The following is a 20,459-nucleotide window of genomic DNA, read 5'->3' as shown; positions in this document are numbered from 1 at the left end:
GGTAATGCAACAGCTTGGCAAAATGAAGCAAGGTTTGCAAGCCAAGAAAAGAAAGAATAGGATCAAGGCTTCCAAAATTACTTTATTTGTGGGCTCCTTGGTGCTCTCTGAGCTTGGTGGTTTTCTTGCAGATGTTTTATGACCCAATTATGTAACATCATCAGTGCTAGAAGAGAGGGGTTTGCAAAGAGGAGGAGGAGAAGGTGACTGTGGGGTCCTTGGTGCTCTCTGAGTTTCGTTGTTTTCTTGCAGACATTTCATTACCCAACTAGGAAACATCATCAGTGCTAGAATGGAGTGGGAATTTATCTCTGTTTATATATAAGTGGCTTGCCCTATCAGTGTTGGTGGAGTTTCTTGGTGGTTCTTTGATTAGGCTGTGGTTTACTGTTTGATTGTTTGTCTGAATTGGTAATTCCTTGGTTGGGGTATTGTATGATTGGGTGTTGATTGGGTATTGCATTCTGGGTCTTTCTGTTGCCTCTAGCAGCAGGGCAACATGTTACTCTCATCCACCCTCTCTAATTGTTCTAAAGCCATCTTTCTCAACCTCAGCAACTTCAACTTGTGTGGATTTCAACTGCCAAAATTCCCCCAGCAAACACTGCTCGAAAAAGTTCTGGAGACCGCAGATTCTGCATTATTGGTTATTCTACTTTATTATCCACTTCTGAGAACACAAATTCTTCCAAAAGGACTAGCAAAAGTGTTTCCTTTGTGCAACCTGTCTTTTGCCCACATTAAAAATTTACCTTTCCACTAAGGCAACTCAAGAAGAACAAGACAAAGGCAAAGAAAGTGAAAAAAAAATCCTTTATTTATCTCGCATGTCTATATTTTACATGCTTGCTTCTTTTTGAAAATAGGTATTTTCTGCCAAGAACGGCAAGGTGGGATGGCTAATTATTAGAAAATACAATAAAATGCAAACCAAGCCATTTAATAATTAGTTGAAAGCCCATTAAAATTCATCCATGGTGCAGACTCCATCCAATTAAAGCCTCCTCTAGCCCCTGTTTCAAGACTCTCCAAGGTTGGATGAGGTCAACTTTACATATTAATGGATATTCAGTGGATATCAGAGAGAAAAAATCAGTTGACATTTCTTGGTGGAAAGTTCCAAATTCTGCTGGTGATAAGAACAGTCCGATTCATGTACATGTGCAGTCTGGATTTGCTAACTGGATTCATCACCAGCTTAATTTATAGTTCAAGAATCTTCAAAATATCAAGTTATACATCATCATTAACATCAACAACTAATATTAACATCTCCCCCCACCTATTAAGTGCATTGTTATGATTTCAGCCTTATAAGAGCTACTTAAAGCAACAGGTCCATCTCTCCAAAGTTATTTAGTGAATATTTCAATGGTTTTCTTCCAAGCTTCTGCAGAAGACAAAGCCCCGAACTGTAAAATCCACTGCAGGGATGATACAGCCATGGCTTATCTTTATTCCTCACTTTCTCAACTGTCTCATCGTGGGACTAACTTCAGAACGATTGGTGTCTCTGGGACTAAGAAAGCTTGATTGCTCATCACCAGGGGAATCTGCAGAAGAGGGGGAGGCAGAGAAAGAAGAAGTTAGCAAACAGGATAACCCAACTCAACTTCCAGATTCACCAAATTGAAGATTGCAGCAAAAGGTTAGTTAGGGCCTTTCCGGGTCTAAACAGAACCATGGAACACAACTCATTCCTGCTTCAGCAGCAGGTTGGACTAGAAAATCTCCAATAGAAGATCTCTTCTGTTGTTTTTGTTATTTGGAGATATCCATTGATATCCAACACCTTTCAGAAGTTTCAGGATACTAGACCAAGAAGGGCCCAGGCTCAAGTTGTAAAAGAGTTCTGTTGAAGGGCTGCTCCTGTAGAAATTTCCGATCTAAATGGCTGCCCCTTTTCAGAAGACAGTAAAAAAAAATTCTCCCGTAGTCTTCCAGTATTTCAGGGGCTGCCACAAAGAAGTGGGGGCTGACCTATTCTCCAAAGCACTTCCAAGAAACAATGGATGGAAACTGACCAAGAAAAGAACCAACTTAGAACTAAGGAGAAATTTCCTGATGGTAAAAACAATTAACCAGTGGAATGGCTCTCCACCAGAGGTTGTGGGTGCTCCATCACTGGGGTTTTTAAAGAAGAGCCTGGACAACCATTTGTCTGAAATTGCAATGAAATGGTAATAGGTTTCCTGCTTGAGCGGGGGGGGGGGGTTGGACTAGAAGACTTCCAAGGTCCCTTCCAACTTTGTTATTCTGTTAATAGATCTATCCCAAATCTTTCTCACCGGTGTTTCTTTGCAGACTCTAAAGGAGAAGTGTTGCATAATGATGGCAATAGCAACTTTCATGGAAACCAATGCAAATCTCATTCCGAGGCAGTTCCGGGGCCCAGCTCCAAAGGGCAGGTATGTGTAGGGATCGATGTTTTCTTTGTTTTCTTTGCTGAACCTGGGTGAACCAAGGAAGGAAAGAATGTCAGGAACTGTAAGAAGGAGCTAGGACCTCCCCACGTGTGAATGGGGCCTGGGCATTGCTTAACAATATCTTACCCCACTACGTAGATTCACTGGAAATGCAACACCCCAAAGAGGCAAATGTTTTGATTGAGTGTATCATGTGAGTTCAGAATTAATACACTATGGATTCCATCCTGTGGCGAATCCAATAGCCATCCTTATCTCAGGCGCATAGAATCAAAACCATACGTTGCAGTTCAAAAGATGTATTGCTCCAGCTCAAACACAAGAATTTAGTCAACTAAAGTTCAATACCAAATTGGCACCAGATAAGGGTCAACGGAATTCAAGAGTAGTTGGATTTTGATCACTTGTGCCAAAGTTCATGCCACAGGAACAACTCCAAACAAAAGCCCAAGAAGGTATAAAAACCCATCATTCCCTGATACATTTGGTCAGCTTTCCCACAGCCATCTTTCTGTCTGGCTCTGCTCTTCAGTAAACTGCAACCTTTTTTCTAAAGCAGTCTCCATTTTGTTTATTCCCAGCTTGGACTGGACCCTGATGAAGATTTTTCTTTCTACACTACCTCTCAGGTCTGAACTCTTCCGGTTCCGGCCAGTATTCGGGGACCTGATGAAGAACGAGGGGTGGGATCATCACCACGGTGCCTTTGGGAATGGTCAACCCATTGATTTCAACATCCATCTTGGCGATTCTTTCAATACGCCCTCCGAGGGGATATACTCTCTGGGTTTCGTTCAGCACCATGTCAAGGTATTCCAGCTGCATGATGGCATCATAGGTAAGCGGTGCCTGGAGGGGAGGGAGATAATTAAAATAATTAATTTCACATTCAATTCACTTTTCCTCTCACAGATAGAGGCAAAGGTCTCCCTTCCCCTTTCTATGGAAGCAGAATAACCAAGTTGGAAGAGACCTTGGAGGTCTTCTAGTCCAACCCCCTGCTCAAGCAGGAATGTTGGCTCCTTGTGGGTCAAAATAGGCTAACAGAATTTCCTAACATTAAACTGGTTTCTGCATTAACGCCACGATTCTGTGTCTTGCATGTCGGATAACAGAGTCATGGACTTCTCCTCGCATCATTAATTCAATAATTCAGATATTATTACTTCTTTTAAGCCATCCAAGCAAAGTGAAATGAATTCACTGTGCCGAACTGCAGACCTATGAGTTAACGATCACCACACTCTTTACCTTGTTAGGTAAAACAGTATCTATTTCCTCTTGAAGCTTCTTCTGAACGTCTGGGTGAGTGGCTAAGCTGTAGGCCATGTAACCAAGGGAATTACTGGTGGGTTCATATCCAGCAAAAACGAAGATAAAAGCCTGGGCTAGAATTTCTTTATCAGTCAGTCCTGCAAAATAGAAATAAAAACAAATAGGGGGATACAGTACAGAAACTTTACTCTGGGCAATCATTATGAGTTTATACCAAGGATAATAATGGACCTTGCCTCGTACTGTTTTATGTACTTTGAAACACAGCTAAAAGTTGCCAAACCTCCTAGGGCTTCATAGAACAGCATTGATTGATGCTGACTCTGCTTTTTTAAAAAAAAATCACATATGCGGTCTTTTTTGTGTGTGTGTTCTTGGGAAAGAACTTCTTGCTAGCATTCCAGATGGACTTTTGAGGTTGATTGAGACTTGCAAGTTCTACTGAAAAAAAAAAAATCTTATCTTGCTAGGTCCCCATAAGTACAAGGTTCTTTAATAAAATGTTATGCTAAGTTGTGGAAATTAATATTGCATCTACTCCAGGTACATGGTTAGCCTGAGAAAAAAATCTATCTATAGAGTTGTTAAAAATTGATATTGACTTGATGACACATAGTCAGTCAGGTATGTGGACTCCGAGTACCAATGTTGGCTACAGAATTGAGATGGTGGGGCTTTAGCAAGTTACTTCCAGTGAGCCTCATCACATATCTCTTGGTGGTTTACAGCCATAAATTATGAGAGCAGGGTTCCAATATCTAAGGGGCTGTTACAAAGAAGAGGGGGTCAGCCTATTCTCCAAAGCACCTGAAGACAGGACAAGAAACAACGGGTAGAAAGTAATCAAGGAGAGAAGCAACCTAGAACCAAGGAGAAATTTCCTGACAGTGAGAACAATTAACAGTGGAACAACTTGCCTCCAGAAGTTGTGGGTGCTCCATCACTGGAAATTTTCAAGAAGAGATTGGACAATCATTTGTCTGGAAAGGTATAGGGTCTCCTGCTTGAGCAGGGGGTTGGACTAGAGGACCTCCAAGGTCCCATCCAGATCTATTCTTCTGTTATGAGTGGGGTAGCTAGGACTTATCAACCAATCAATAGAAATGCACCACAACACTTAGAAAATGTATAATGCTAAACAGGAACAGGGCAGGGTTACCTTTATATGAGTGTGTCAGTCCGTTGCTTGTAGAGTTTTTGTTATTATTTTCAGAATTCTTGTTGTTCTTTTGGGATTCAATCATCATCTGGAGGAAATCCATACGGCTCTGGAGATCAAATGAATGGACCAATGAAAACCGAAGCTCAAGATCCCTTGGGTGTCATTAAGCACGAGGGGAATGGAGGAAGGGACAAAATACAGCTGGTCCTTGACATAAACCCATTACAACAGCACTGATAAAAGTATGGCTGTTTTTCACACACGACCGTTGCAGCATCCATTCATGGTCACGTGTTCAAAATTCAGCTGCTTAGCAACTGCCATGTACTTGTGACGATTGCAGCATCCCAAGGGGGGGGGTCATCTGATCCCCTTTTGCAACCGTCTCACCAGCAAAGTCCATGGGGAACCAAGATTCACTTCACAACCCTGTGACTCATTTAACAGCTGCAGTGACTCACTTAACAACAGTGGCAGGAATGGTCGTAAAATGGGGCAAAACTTGCTCAAAGACTGTCTCGCTTAGCAAGCAAAATTTTGGGCTCAGATTTGGTCATGAAGCCGAGGACTGCCTGTTTCATGCACACACATTCCTTTTATTGGAGAACATTTTGGACAGTTTTTTCCTCGTCTGAGTTTCAGCAAAATCTTAGGACTCACCCCCTGTCCTTCCTTTAGTCGTGATTCCTTCATTTTTATAAAAGATTTGGAGAAGAAGTTCAGAGCTGCTTTCGGAAAAGCAGTGAGGTCCAATGCATTCAAAATTGGCATGAGTGTGGGGAACATAACTGAAAAAGAAATTAATTGTGAAAAACACAGCCATATCCCTGGAGGAAAACATTATTTTATTATACACTTGTTTCTTCCCTTCAAAGTATCCAAGGTGAGCGACAAATAAACATTAACAAGATTTACTGAAAAGGCCAGTGTCTGCAAACACCACTGGCCACTTTGCAGATGCATTAAGAATCTCCAGATTACACAAAAATGCATCCTCTTCTATGAAAATACAGTGTAAAGGTTGTGTTTGCAAGAGAAACTCAAAGCAGTGTCATTATCCTTCATTAATTGGGAGCAGGTGCCTTGCAACCTGAGGTTCATACCTGCTGTACGGTTTAATTTCATTTTCAAAAGCTCTCTGTAAAAGATTTGTCCAAGCTGATCAGGAAAGGGAAAGAGAAACAGTGACAGAGATGGAGGTGGACGAAAAGAGGCGTCCGCTCATTTTTGACTCCGATTAGAGACGTCTATAGAGCAACGAAATTACATTGCACCAAAGATACACCCCTTTGGGCTCTGCATGTAACCCCATCTCAGTCACACCATCTTCTGTGAGTAGATTGCAGTCAAGAAGGAGCATCTCCCAGGAGAAGAAAGATTTCCCATCTCTCATCTCAAACACAGCAGGAGGTCCTACCTAGAGGATGAAACGCAGAGGCCAGATTCCTCTGGACAAGTTAGGGAAGCCTTCCCTGGATTCCAGAAATCAGAACTTACATGCAGCAATGATCCGTGGATCGAAAGCTCTGAACTTGGTGAGCTTCTTGATCTGCTTGACAAAAGGATCGTTGGGGTTGTTCATGGAATTGATGTCTACGCCGAATGAAGTGCTGGTGACCACATCCATGCTGTAAGCACCGAAGACGCTAAGAAGAGAAAGGAGAGTAACAGATGATCCAAGCTGCAGGTGTTCGGTGACAAAGATTTAGGAAATGGCTGTAAATCCAGACAGAAGATACATCAAAACATGGGTAGCCCACACAGAAATCCACAGCTTCCTGATGGGCTTGGTTTGTTAAACATCAGTTTCAGCTCTTGAAGTCCCCAACACATCTGGAGCACGTCAAGTTGAAGAACATAGGCCTGATGTCACCAGCAGCAGCCTTCCAGGGTCTTGGACTGTAGCCTGACCCTGAATTGAATTGAAACATTCAGCATACAAGGCCTTTTGTTGCAATTTGTTTAATACTTTGTAGGCTGCAATTGGCTTGATGTCTTTGCTTTCCAGATCGGGAGTCCAGGTTCATCCTCCATAGAGACTTTGGACAAATATATCCATTTGGTTCCTACCATTTCTCAGTTTCTCTATTTCTGATCTTTACAGATACATCAGTGTTGAGATAGAGATAGAGATAGAGATACTGGATGGAAGAGAGCTATGATAGATGATTAGATAGAGAGATAGAGAGACAGACAGAGAGACAGACAAGAAAAACAAAGATACTAAAATGTCTGTATTTTGGTGCACATTTCCTCAAATTACATTTCTCCAAATCCCTATATTTTAATTTGCAATTTTCTCTAGTATAAATGCACTGAGCATTTGCAAACAAACTCCATTAATATAATGCCTTTTTCTATGCATTTTTCTCCAGATTTGTCCCAAGCATTCTTTTGAACTCTGAAATGTATCACAACGGTACACATTTTCAAAGATAACCACATTTCACTCTGGATGTTGGTCGGTTAATGAGAAATGGCTTTCAAATGTGACATAACTAAATCCATCTTTCCCACATCCCCACTTGTGACAGGGCTAGATGGTCTTCCTGCTCCACAGAACTTACTCTTTCACATCTATGGGCTCATCGTTTTCCATTTTCTTCTGAACATTTTGAATTAAAATCTCCCCGTAGTGTTTAATGATGGGAAACATCTGAAAAACAAACCCGTGGACACATTTTTAAACATTTATGGACAGTTCCCTTTCTTAGTTACTGATGTGTTCCAACAAAGTCTGTGGCTGATTCATAAATAATTACAAATTCAGCCGGGATAGAGATAGTGACACTCTTTCTTAGGTTTGACATGTTCTGCAAAATTTATTTTTTTTTTCTCCATGGGACATTTTAGGGCTGGAATGAACAGGGATCAATGTTTTTGGGATATCTGTTATGGCTTTTTGTAAAACTAAAATGTCACTTGAGAGGTATGGTCCTCACAGTCCATATTTACTCCTAAACAAATCTAGGATTGCACTGTAAATTCATCAGATGATTAGAAAAAAAAACCACAGATCTCCTAAACAAGCAATGTAGGGATCCTTCCTTCCTTCCTTCCTTCCTTCCTTCCTTCCTTCCTTCCTTCCTTCCTTCCTTCCTTCCTTCCTCCCTCCCTCCCTCCCTCCCTCCCTTCCAAAACTCAGCTCTAGTTTTGGGGTAGGAAATGAAGTTTAGAGGAAACAACTTCTTTGAAGAAAGAAATTGAGAAAGTCATTAGAGAAAGTTCTCCATTCTTTTAAGGTTTTACTTGTTACCTCCTTCAGCTTCCCACTGGTGAAAGTCGGAGAGAGTACAGTGCGAATCCTCTTCCATTGTTCGTCCTGGGTCATAGACACTGCGTTTTTTAAGATTTCTGGTGCAGGGAAAGCCTAGGGATCCGGAAGAAAAGATCACAATATTCAGATTTCAAAAATTCAGCCTTGTCTGAAGAAACCTCTGGATGCAAGCATCACCAGATACCATGATAGTTGGGTGATAGGTCCACCCATATTTTGGGGAAGTGAAGGCATTTACCCCCTGCTCCCGATTAAAGTGGATGTAAGCAAAAATCTCAATCCAGGCTCAATTTCACATGTTTCAAAACACAAGGGAAATAAAAACCCAGTTTTCTCTTCCCATCTTCTGATTTAAGACACAGACATTCATTTGGCTATCTGGGGGTTTAAGATGCAAGCCACTTACTCGCCGGTTGGTAAAAGTACTGTAGCATTCCTTCACTAAGACAGCCTTGATAACTGCAGAATCCAATACAGCAATAATAGGTTGACGGCCATCATAAAGTCTGCATTCAGAAGAAAGAAACACTCAGAGATTCTGATGTTTGTTTGTTTTTTTAAAGAAGATATATATTCTCTGAGCTTATAGCACAGCGTTTTCTACTTGGCCCCTGCTCTAGTTTGAGGAATAGATCTTCCATCAACCCCATCCAGCATTTTTGAAGAGGATGGGATGTGTAGACTGGTATTGCCGAAGCAATCCTGAGTTGAGAGAACTTTATTGTGATGGTAGTCTTTATGGAGAATCTAAAACAGAATGACTGATAGTTATATGCTACAGAAAACTCTAGCAATCAGAAGAGTCTAGTTGCTGATGGGTTGTCAGCTATTCTTTTCCAGATGATGGGGTTGATGGAAATAATTTTTCTTCCCTATAGACAGTCACATGTACCAATATTCCATTCAGTTGCCCAACTCTGAATAGAGTTCACTAAACTGGGATCCCATAGAGGAACTAAGGCATGTTGAAAAGCTAAATTGGGTCATCAAATCGTATGGTTGCCACCTAGACAGAGAAGATGACAACATTCTGACCAAAGGCAACATCAAGCCACTTATTTCCTGTTGTCAAGAAGATTCCATGGATGAACATGTTGTCCATGACATAATCGAGAGAACAAATGATGCAAAGGATATTTACTAGTGGATTACACAACCTCCAATGCAACAGAGACAATTAGGGGACTGGAGGCTAAAACATACGAAGGACAGTTGCAGGAACTGGGCACGTCTAGTCTAGTGAAAAGAAGGACGAGGGGTGACAGGATAGCAGTCTTCCAATGTCTCAGGGGCTGCCCCAAAGAAGAGGGAGTCAAGCTATTCTCCAAAGCGCCAGAAGGCAGGACAAGAAGCAACGGATGGAAATTAATCAAGGAGAGAAGCAACCTGGGATTAAGGAGGAATTTCCCAAGAACAATTAATCAGTGGACCAGCTTGCCTCTGGAAGTCAAGGGTGTTCCATCCCTGGAGGTTTTTAAGAAGAGATTTATCTGAAATGGTATAGGGTTTCCTGCTTGAGGAGGGGGTTGGACTAGAAGACCTCCAAGGTCCCTTCCGACTGTTATTCTGTTTTTCTCATGAATGAAAACAGGGAAATTTCTACCCTAGATCATTTCAGGAGCCCTCCCTTCCCTCCCTCCAACTTTTCATGGCTGTTTACAGTCTGGGCTTAGATCTGCTTACTTTCTAGGAAGGAGCTTCTCTGCTCCTTTCACAGCCAAGCAGATAATCTCCACGAAAAATCATATTTGAAAAGGGCAACTATTTGCTTTGTTGAAGCACCAGCAACAACCCACTCTCCTGCCCGGAAGCTTATCAACAGAAAGCCATTGTATTTAGCTATTGTACAGCCAGTCCAGCTTTTCCCTCTCGATAGATTAGTGCCGGGATGCATAGCTTTAAAGACATCAGAAGAAGCCATGGAAAATCTCCGGCAAGGCTCCAAAAGAAAGAGAGGAACACCTGGATTTCTGTTTAATTCTATAATTTGGGACGGGGTAGCTATGAAAGAGAGACCCAAAGGTCCTTCGATTGCTAGAACTTTATAAGCCTTGCGAATATATGCATAATAAAGAAAAAGTGTAATTTTATTCAGAAATTTAGACTGCAACCCGAAGCAATTCGTTTCAGGAATAGATATTTTTTATCAAGCTGATGAGAAGCAGAAACCAATTCAGAATCATCAAACCTGCTGATGAATATTCAGTGTTGGTTTGTTTCTATTTTTATTTATTTGTCCTTCCTTCTTTCCTTCCTTCCTTCCTTCCTTCCTTCATTCATTCATTCATTCATTCATTCATTCATTTTCCTCTCTTTCTTTCTTTCTTTCTTTCTTTCTTTCCTTCTTCCTTTCCTTCTTTCTTCCTTCCTTCCTTTCTTTCTTTCTTTTTTTTTACCCTTTCTATCTGGGCCATGCCTAGTCTTCCTTAGATCTGGGCTGAGAAATAGAAACTTGGAATAAATAGAGTGCTCACCTCCAGATCTTCCCGTATTTCTGGAAGCATTCAGTGTCAAACTTTATAAACCCCTGGGGAAAAAGATGTTAAAGGTTTAGAAAAATGCATCACACGAACTGCTCAGCTTGTTAACAGAGAATGCGTATCCTGGGCTTAATTGTGATTTTGTGGGCTACACACATTGTGGTCTTCGTGGGCTTCTCCCTCCATCACAACAATAGTGTTAAAAATTACATTTCACCTGATGGTCAATATTTTCTGTGTATTTTTACAGAGAACTGTGGGATACTAAATAATGTCTGCATTATTTTCTAATAATAATAATCAGCTGTGGCCAATTATGGCTGATCATCAGAGTTGCTAAATTTAGCATTCACGCTACACCTATAGGTTACCAAAAAAAAAAAAATCTAATGTTCAGAATTGGTGCATTGCTTGCCTGCTTTTTAATAAAAATAAATCATTATTAACAGTCATGGAAACAAATGACTTCTACTTCGTTTTTCTTCTTTCAGATTAAACAAAAATATTATTTTTTCATGGACTCTAGACACTGTGCCTTCTTTATCTAAAGCAGGGATAGGGAACAATGGTCCCTTGATGACTTGTGGACCTCCAGTATGACTCAGGAACTCCACAAGTCATAAAACGGTCATCGTTGTCCGCTCCTGCTCTAAAGGATGAGTTGGTCCTCTACATATCTGTGAATACTCAACTCACTTTGCGGTAATTCAAGACCGTCCCAAAGAAGGGCAATAAGGTTGGACCAGGAATCCCCAAATTGCTGAGAACTCGAAATGGCCAAACTCCATACCTGGAAAGAGAAAGAAATGTGATTCAAACAAAGCCAGGAGATGTTTGCTGAACCATGCTTTATTGAGTAAATCTTACTCAATGCCCTAAATTTTTAAAAATAATAATAATAACTATAGAGGTTCTTGGTGTTCTCTGAGCTTGGTTGTTTTCTTGTAGACATTTCATAACCCAAATAGGTAACAACATTACCCGTTAGCTTCTTCAGTCTCAGCAAGTTGGTTGGAAGAACCTCAATATGTTCTCCAGGGTGGTTTCATACAGCGTTAGGCAAGAAGTCAAACCACCCTGGAAGGCATATATGAGGTTCCCCTAACTAACTTGCTCAGACTGAAGAAGCTACTGAGATAAGCAGTGAAATGTTTCAAATCAACAGGAAAAGACAAGAAGCCCAGTTGCTATGACTCAACTTCCAGATGTAGCTGCTTATGGTTCTCAGTTTAGGAGGCAAAGAGGTTGATGGTGCAATTAGGTGCCACCCACTGATATCTCCTGCTCTCAGTCACCCTTTTCCGCTTTTTAAAATAATTTAACTGAGATTTGTTAATATTTATCCAGGTAAATGACTCACCAGCTTCCTTTTACAAGCCTGGGTGAGATATTTTATACATAGCTGAAATATCATCAATGTTTAAAAATATCTCATTCTGTATTGGGGTCCTGTGATTTGCTCTAAGTAGGGCTTTCTTTGAAAACAGCCTGGTGAACTCTATCAATCCAGTTTCTAACCTGGATTGATAAAAGTATTCCTCACCTTGGTGTGGGTCAGAGAAAGTGACTGAAATGCAACCCCTCCTAAGAATTAATGGTGCATAGACAAGGTTTGAACGAGAAGCTTCAAGTTCTGAAGACACGTCTCTTAATGTTTACAATTAATTAAAAACATTCTGGATAAAAGATCAGACTTGATTCATTATCACAGTCTATACAGGGATTCCTAGCTGCCCATCAACATAGTGCTGAGTGGTTTTACTCTTTGTAGACTGGTTACACCCAATCCACCCTGTTACGTTAAAACTTGGGGGTCCTTGGTGATCTCTGAGCTTGGTTGTTTTCTTGCAGACATTTCATTACCCAAAAAGGTAACATCATCAGGGCTAGAATTTTGCTCAGACAGCATACCCAACTTCATTTTAGCACTGATGAGGTTACCTACTTGGGTTATGAAATGTCTGCAAGAAAACCACCAGGCTCAGAGAGCACCAAGGACCCTACAGTTCAACCCTGCGCTGCAGATATTCTCGATTTTAAAACTTAGGAGCAATGAGGAAAAAGAACAGAAAGGAGGAAAGCAGAAAAACAGAAGGATACGTACAGCAGAAGAAGTCCCATCAAAAGCACCAGCATGAACCATGTCTCCATGGATAAGGTAGGAAGAAGATCCATCGTGATTCTTGATTCTTTTGGCTGGGTGATTCTTCTATGAGCTTCAGTCCTTCAGTGGACGAGTCTTCTCACAATTTCTTGGTTGTCCTTTGTCAGCCTTCTTATGACTGGAGATGTGAACCTGTCCTGATGGGACTTTCTGTTATATTTATTTGCAAAAGAGGAGTCATTGCTCCTCCTACTGATACACGATAGGCTGTGAACTCAGATTAACTTGCTTGCCCTCTTATGAAAGAGCAATTCAGACCGGCTTTGTTAGCAAGAACATTATGTACTTCGAAACTTTTATTTTCCTTAACAAAATACAGAAACACATATCAGCATGTGCTTTGTTAAGTAATCATAGATAACTTTACCTATGCCACCATCTATGAGCCTGCATCTAAGTGGTTTCAAGGACTGAAGGACCACAACGTGGCTTTGGCAGGATGTGAAGCAAGATTGTTGATTCATGGAGTAAAATATTTGTACATCATTTCTTATATATGTACACCCAAAGCAAGTTGTGACAAATCTATAAAGCAAACAGGTCAACCCAAGTCAAGTCCAACTTCAAAACATCTCCACTTCTTCTGATGTTAGAGGAAGTTGAGAAGTTCTCAAGTTGGGCTCACTGGTAGTGACCATATCCATGCTGTTCATAGCTTTGTGGGTCCCATTGCATTCTTCTGGCCTGAATTTTCAACTTCCCTGCCTAACCCAGAGTCCTGAGATTCCTAAGAAATTCCCAAAGGCAACATGAAAAGATATGTTTTCACAAAGTGCCTAAAAATAAGTTGTTCACATAGGAAGTGCCCCTAAAAAGGGGATTTGTTTTGTATTTGTAGCTCAGGGTTGAACTATGGGGTCCTTGGTGATCCCTGAGCTTGTTAATTTTCTTGTAGACTTTCATGGCCCAACTAGATAACATCATCGGTGCTAGAAGGGAGAGGAGGAGGAGAAGGAGGAGGAGGAAGACTGTTGAGTACTTGGTGGTCTTGAGTTTGGTTGCTTTCTTGTAGACATTTCATGAGCCAATTAGCAAACATCATCAGTGCTAGAAGGGAGGGGGTTTATGGAGTGGAGGAAGAGGGAGGAGGAGGAGGAGGAGGAAGAGGAGGAGGACTGGATCTCCTTGGTGCTGTCTGAACCTGATTGTTTTCTTGTAGATATTTCATGACCCAACTAGGTAACCTCATCAGCACTGCATTGCCAGCAACTTCCATAGATGATAGCAGAACTTTCATCAGATAACTAATTTTTAGAAGTACCTTCTAGGATTCAGAGGCTGGTATTTGGATGACCAGGATGGCCTCCAAAGCATAGTCTATCACATTTTTTATGTAAGGCCCATCTTTAGACAATCAAACCCAGCATCTAAGATCATCTCACCCCCCTTATTCTCATTTCAAGCTTTGCACTAGAAATTCGGATCACTCCATATCAGATGTCAATGGGACTGGAAACGGGGAGATCTAGCTTGAGTGATTGCTCATCAGCCTTGATGATTTGTAACTTCTGACCTTTATCACAGCGGGATATAGACGGGCGTTCCTCACCTCCTCCTGTTTTTGGCTGAGACCTTCAAGTGCAAATCAATCAGGAGATTAGGGTGGAATAACCATGATATTCTAAACAATGCTGTCACATGCAAATCGATGGCAAATGTTACTGTACTTCAGGATGTTCGGGGGGGGGGGGAAAGGACTGAAAAAAAAGTCAGATGGGACATGGAGTTTTATTGGGAAAGGTGTACATTTGTCTCTGGCACCAGACTTGTTTTTCATGCAAAGAAATTGCTCTCCATCAACATTTAGTCACCCTTCGGATTGCCCAAGCAAACTTCATTCTCTGTTGTATTTGTTTTAGAGTCTCCTCCTTCTCCTTCTCCTTGCAGACATTTCATTACCCAACTAGGTAACAACTGGGGAGTGAGGTTTGTTATCCTTGCTCCCTACTCTACTGCCCCCCTGCTCTACCTCCATTGTAAATTCCCTACCATCTTCCCATGCAGAATTTCTTCAAGGCATTGTGGGAAATCCAATGACCATTGAATTTGAAATTCAGTGAGCATTGAACCCAAGGCTACAAGGGCCTATGCTATTTTTCTCCACTTAACCTTAAATCCAAACCTGTCCTGGGTGGTAAAAGGCCCTGATGCTCATCCTTGAATGAAATGAAATCCCAGACTGAAATAATTAAACTGGGTTTCTGTATTCCTGGGGCGGTTCCCCCCCCCCTCCCCAATTCTCCCTGAAAGGAATTCATTCTCCTGAAAGTGAGTTTGCCCAGATGGGGCGCCTTTGTAGAAAACCTGATAAGCTGTGTTTTCTGAAGCAGGGGTAAAATATGCACACTTTTTATTTTATTTTATTCAAATGTATATAAATGCAATGCATTATCCTACTCTTCGGGCCTCATTCTCCTGTTTCCTTTTAAGCCATGGAATCTCTAAAGAATTCTATATCCTTCCATATCGTACTTTTTTTTATAGATCTGGCACAGTGCTGAAGCAACGTTCTCCGTATCATTAAAACCTGATAACGAGCCGAAAAGAGAATATTTTTTTTCTGCTTCCTTCTTCCAAGGGTTCTCCCCCATTTCTAATAAGTCTGATGTAATTTAATTAAGCAGAAGGATCCTGTATCTGTTGCAATCAAGGCATGGGGAGTTGAGCAGATTGTAAGACTCTAGGATTGATTTCCTATAAGATGACGCCAAATCAACTTTTGGCACCAAAGCAAGAACAGGGCGAGAGAGAGAAAAAATTGAGACAAATGGTCATCCAGTCTCTTCTTGAAAGCCTCCAGTGATGGAGCACCCACCGCTTCTGGAGGCAAGCCGTTCCACTGGTTAATTGTTCCCACTGTCAGGAAATTCCTCCTTAGTTCTAGGCTGGTTGTGTCCTTGAATAGTTTTCCTCCATCACTTTCTGTCCTGCCCTCAGGGGCTCTGGAGAGTAAGTGGAGCCCTCTTCTCTGTGACGGCCCCTCAAATGTTGGACAGCTAACAGGTTCTTGGTTCTCATCCAGATTCATTTACTTTGCACAAATTATCCCCTTCCCTCCCTCGTCCAGCCGGTATTTCCATAGCTATTCAGGTATCAAATGGATAACCAGGTATTGAATGGATGCAGGATTTAATCAGCCAAAGCAGTTCCTGCCCAGGTTTATTGCTATGAGACATGACGGCTGATGCGGGGGAAGTGGGTTTCAAAAGGGTGCTTTCCACCCTCCAAATGTCATCCTTCCTTCCTTCCTTCCTTCCTTCCTTCCTTCCTTCCTTCCTTCCTTTTTTCTTTCTTTTCTTTCTTTCTTTTCCTTCCTTCCTTCCTTCTTCTCTCTTTCTTTCTTTTTCTTTCTTTCTTCCTTCCTTCCTTCTTTTCTTTTTTCCTTCCTTCCTTTCTTTTTCTTTCTTTCTTTCATTCTTTCTTTTTTCCTTTCTTCCTTTTTTCTTTCTTTTCTTTCTTTCTTTCTTTCTTTTTCTTTTTTTCTTTCTTTCTTTCTTCCTTCCTTCCTTTTTTCTTTCTTTCTTTCTTTTTCTTCCTTCCTTCCTTCCTTCCTTCCTTTCTTTCTTTCTTTTCTTTTTTTTTTCCTTCTGAAGCAAGAGAGTTTATTTTCCACTTTCAATCCCTCGGGGCAGATAAAAGTGTTTGCAAGTTCAAGGCAGTTTATAGCTGAGCAGCCCTAAAAGATCACCGGAGTTTATTGGCAACTGAGCAGCCCTAAAAGATCAATGGAGTTTATTGGCAACTGAGCAGATCTAAAAGATCACTGGAGTTTATTGACAAAGATGATGAAAGAGGCTGTCCTCCTTGTACATAGTGGAGCGCAAACTCCAGCATCTGGCCCCATTTACAGAAAAAAGCTTCTCTCCCTGCCTCCCAATCTAGCTCCAGTTTGTTTTTTTTAAAAAAATAGTAATTACAGAGAGTCCTTGAATTATATCAGTTTGTTTAATGACAGTTCAAAGTTACAAAGCGACTTATGACCGTTTTTCCCACTTACAACCGTTGCATGGCCACGTGATCCAAATTTAGACCCTTGGCAACTGACTCATACTTATGACAGTCGCAGTGCTCCCGGATCACGTGATCCCCTTTTGCGACCTTCTGATAAGCCCAGTCCATGGGGAAGCCAGTTTTGCTTAACGACCGTGTTACTAACTTAACAAGTACAGTGATTCACTTAACAACCGGGTCAAGAAATGTCTTTAAACGGGGCAAAGCTCCTTTAACAACTGACTCGCTTAGCAACAGAAATCTCAGTTGTGGCCGCAAATCTGGGATTACCTGTATTGTTTCTTCAGATTCTGGTTAACTAGTTAATTCCTGGAGCAGGATACAGTCATTTCGAGGCATCTCAAGCTGAGCAACCGAAAAAACAAAAATCTCTTTTTGGTGCCAAAAAGGAACCTTAGAGCAGATGGAAATGGGGCAGATGGTATTCTTGGGGAAACATTATGGAAATTTGGAACTAATCGTCTTTCTCCAACGATGCTAAGATTATCAGTAGGGTGTCTTGAAACAGCACGGAATAGCTCTGAGTTAACTTTCCAGGAAGCTTTCGGATTGCCCCCTTATTTATTTTTTTTAGTTCTCAAAATAGCTCCCGTTTCCTCGTAAGAGAAGAAAGAATGCAGAAATTGGCCTGGCCAGATGTTGGAGATAGAACAGCAGAACCTGGAGGGTGGAGTTAAAAGAGGCATCAGCCTAGAATCCCTACTTAGGCGTCAACAAACTAAGTCCAACTTTCCTTGAGTTCTGTTCACCTTGACCTAACAACCCACAACTCCTCAGTCTGGATCTGGGGGGGGGGCTTGACCTCCAGTCTAAAGTGTCCCTTCCCAACAAGCATATGGTCCAGATTCTGACATAGCTTCATCCATTCCTATTTCTATAGCTCAAAGCCCCCCTAACCACCTTCACCTGAAATCCCAAAACAGAGAGAACGATCTCTGCAGAAAAAGGATCTGGTGGCAGACCTCATCCCTCCTAAAGGAAGCTGGGATACCTGTGGATTATAACGCAGGTTGCCTTAGCCCACAAGCCCTTTGGAGATGCTGAGAATCGCAAGGAGCACGAAGGAGGTGAAATCTGCTTTTCACGAGAGTCTTTGCTCTCCCTCCAGGCCTCAAAAGCAAAGGACAGGCCCCTTGGAGACTTATTCCGACTCTCCTGCATTCTAGAGCGAAGTTTGGGCGAAACCTTTCACTTTTGCAATGAACAACTCCAGCAGAAAAGCGCCTTTTTAGGAAATCTGCAGCGGAGGTCTATCAAAGGCATAGAGCGCCCCCTGCCGGCCAAGCTGTAGCTTTGCAGGCTCGGGGAAAGGTGTCTACAGGATCACACACACTCCACAGGTAGCAACGAAGCAACCGGACACCGGTGGAGGACCTGTTGCCACAGCAGTGGTGGGATTCAGCCGCTTCGCACCACTTCGGCAGAGACGGTAGATAATTTTTTTGTGGCCCAGGCCCAGAACGGACTTCCCGAAGCGGCATCCACCCAGAGAACTGGTTGTTCATCTATTTGTATCCCACCACTGTGCCACAGGTAGACACAGACACCCTGAAAATACTGGGTGAAAATACCCCCCCCCCAAAAAAAACAGCTGTTTCCTCTTCCAAAGTCATTTGTCAGATTTTGCATAAAGCAAAAAAAAAAAAAACAGTTCCAAACAACGTAGAAAGTGGAATAATAGGGTTGGAAGGGACCTTGGGAGGTCTTCTAGCCCAACCCACTGCTTCAAGAAGGAAAGTCTAAAGTAAAAGATAGAAAAGAAAGACCTGGAGTTTTAACCGTGTGGGATTTTTTTTTCTTTTTTTAATGCTCTAAGCCACCCAGAGTTCCTGCATGAGAGCTGGGTGGTTCTATAAACATGTTTAATAAATAATAAATCACTAATTAATAAACCTGGGCTCCCCCCAACCCTGCCCCGAAGTCATGAGAGGGAGCAAATCTCTTGCCCCCACTGCATTTTATACTGGGGAAGCCACCAGGTGGTGCCCTGTCCTTTGCTTTTTGGGAAGCAAGGATGAATACAGGAAATCCTCGACTTACATATTTTGTTTAGCGTCCGTTCAAAGTTATAATGGCCCTGAAAAAAAGGAACTTATCACCTTTTCTTCACATTGATGACCACTGCAGCATCCTCACGGTCCACGTGATCAAAATTCAGATGCTTAGCAACTGGCATGTACTTCTGACAGTTGCGGTGTCCCGTGGAGTAAGTGTGTGTGTGTGTGTGTGTCACGCCATCCCCTCTGGAGTGCTTCTGGCAAGCCAAGGGCAAGCTGGATCTACTTAACAATCATCTTACTAATTGAACAAGTACAGTGATTCGCTTAGCAACCGTGGGCAAGCAAGGTCGTAAAATGGAGCAAAGCTGCCTTAACAACTGTCTCAAATAGCGACAGAAATATCGGCCTCAATTGTTGTCGTAAGAGACCCGTATGCCTTACACAAATTGTTCTGGAAAGCTGTGAAAGGGGCTCGGGGTTTTCAACACATGCTTCAGTAGCCCGCGTGAATTTTGTGTGGAATCTCCTTTTCTGGAGAAATTGTTTGTTATTAGCAGGAAAAAAATGATGGCAGGAAAACACACTCATCTTCCCAACAAAGGAACATGGGAGTTGTCTTGACAGCAGAACCAAGAGACAGGTGCGGCGAGCTATCAATTTACCCGAACTTCAAGGTAGTGCTCACTGGCGAGCATCCTGAAGAAGCAAAACAGCTGACCAAGGCTGCAGGCTGGAACCATCCATGTATCCACCCAGCACTAGATGGAGTTGTTGATCAGGCCATCGGTTTGCTGGAGCCCTAGCAAAAGGGGTCAGGAAGAGTGCAACAGAGCTTGCACAGCCGACTTAGCAATAGCACTGAGACTTATACACCGCTTCATGAAAAATGTTTGATCGGCCACTAGATGGCAGTAAAGTCCTACGGAAAAATGTTTGGTTTTTTGCTGCCATCTAGCAGGCACCCAAAGAAGCACAACCAAGGTTTCTCAACCTCATCAATTCGAACGGGAACGATGAATTCTGGGAGTTGAAGCCCCCCCCCCCTTAAAGTTGTTTTAGTTGAGAAACACTGCAGTAGCCCCAATGTATCCCTGAATGACACCATCCTTGAAAAACAGCCACAATCCTCTCAACTCAGCTTCCACGCCTTCCAATGACTTTGAAGTCTCATTTCTGGACTTGCTAAGAAACAGGTTCCTTCCCAAGTTGCACTTTGAACATGGAAATGGGACACCATAGCAATGCTGAAACTTACATAACAGACTCTATATTTTTTTAAAAGTAGTTTAGTAAATAAATCTGTTGGCAACAGATGATATTTGCAGCTGGCACAAAGCTGGTAGTATGCCGTCTTGTCATTATGGTGCTAACAACTATTTCACAGCTGTTGTAAAAAAAAAAGTGCTGTCAACTTTTGGGGCTAGAAGAAACCAGAAGCTTTGTTCATGAAGATTACCTTCCTTTTAACACATTTTAATGCAGTTTATTTCACCTAGTTAGAGTGGAACAGAAGGAAAATCTGGTTTTTTGCCTTTTTTTCCTATCGTTCCCCACCTTCCTGTTTGGCTCTCATTGTAAAAACGTTCTGCATCCTTTATAATACTCAATTATAACCATTTATAATATTGTTATAACAATATTTTATTATAACAATTTCCTGCCCA

General features: G+C 41.8%; 1 protein-coding gene across 1 annotated transcript; it reads right to left on the bottom strand.

The window, feature by feature from the left end:
* Positions 1–794: 794 nt before the first annotated feature.
* On the bottom strand, positions 795–12,922 carry LOC120315772 (cytochrome P450 3A9-like). Its single transcript, XM_039360660.1, has 13 exons — positions 12,725–12,922; positions 11,317–11,410; positions 10,615–10,667; positions 8,547–8,646; positions 8,120–8,233; positions 7,431–7,519; positions 6,361–6,509; positions 5,524–5,651; positions 4,861–4,969; positions 3,678–3,838; positions 3,049–3,275; positions 2,289–2,451; positions 795–1,553 (listed from the first exon to the last, which is right to left on the bottom strand). Exons 1-13 carry the CDS (start codon positions 12,793–12,795, stop codon positions 1,479–1,481), a joined length of 1,533 nt encoding a protein of 510 aa, XP_039216594.1. The 5' UTR covers positions 12,796–12,922; the 3' UTR covers positions 795–1,478.
* Between the last annotated feature and the right edge of the window lie 7,537 nt (positions 12,923–20,459).

The sequence above is a fragment of the Crotalus tigris genome, unplaced genomic scaffold (genome assembly GCF_016545835.1).
Source record: "Crotalus tigris isolate CLP2741 ecotype Arizona unplaced genomic scaffold, ASM1654583v1 scf7180000019173.45859301935:6455823, whole genome shotgun sequence".
Lineage (NCBI taxonomy): Eukaryota > Metazoa > Chordata > Lepidosauria > Squamata > Viperidae > Crotalus > Crotalus tigris.
This window is presented reverse-complemented; position numbering and strand designations above follow the sequence as displayed.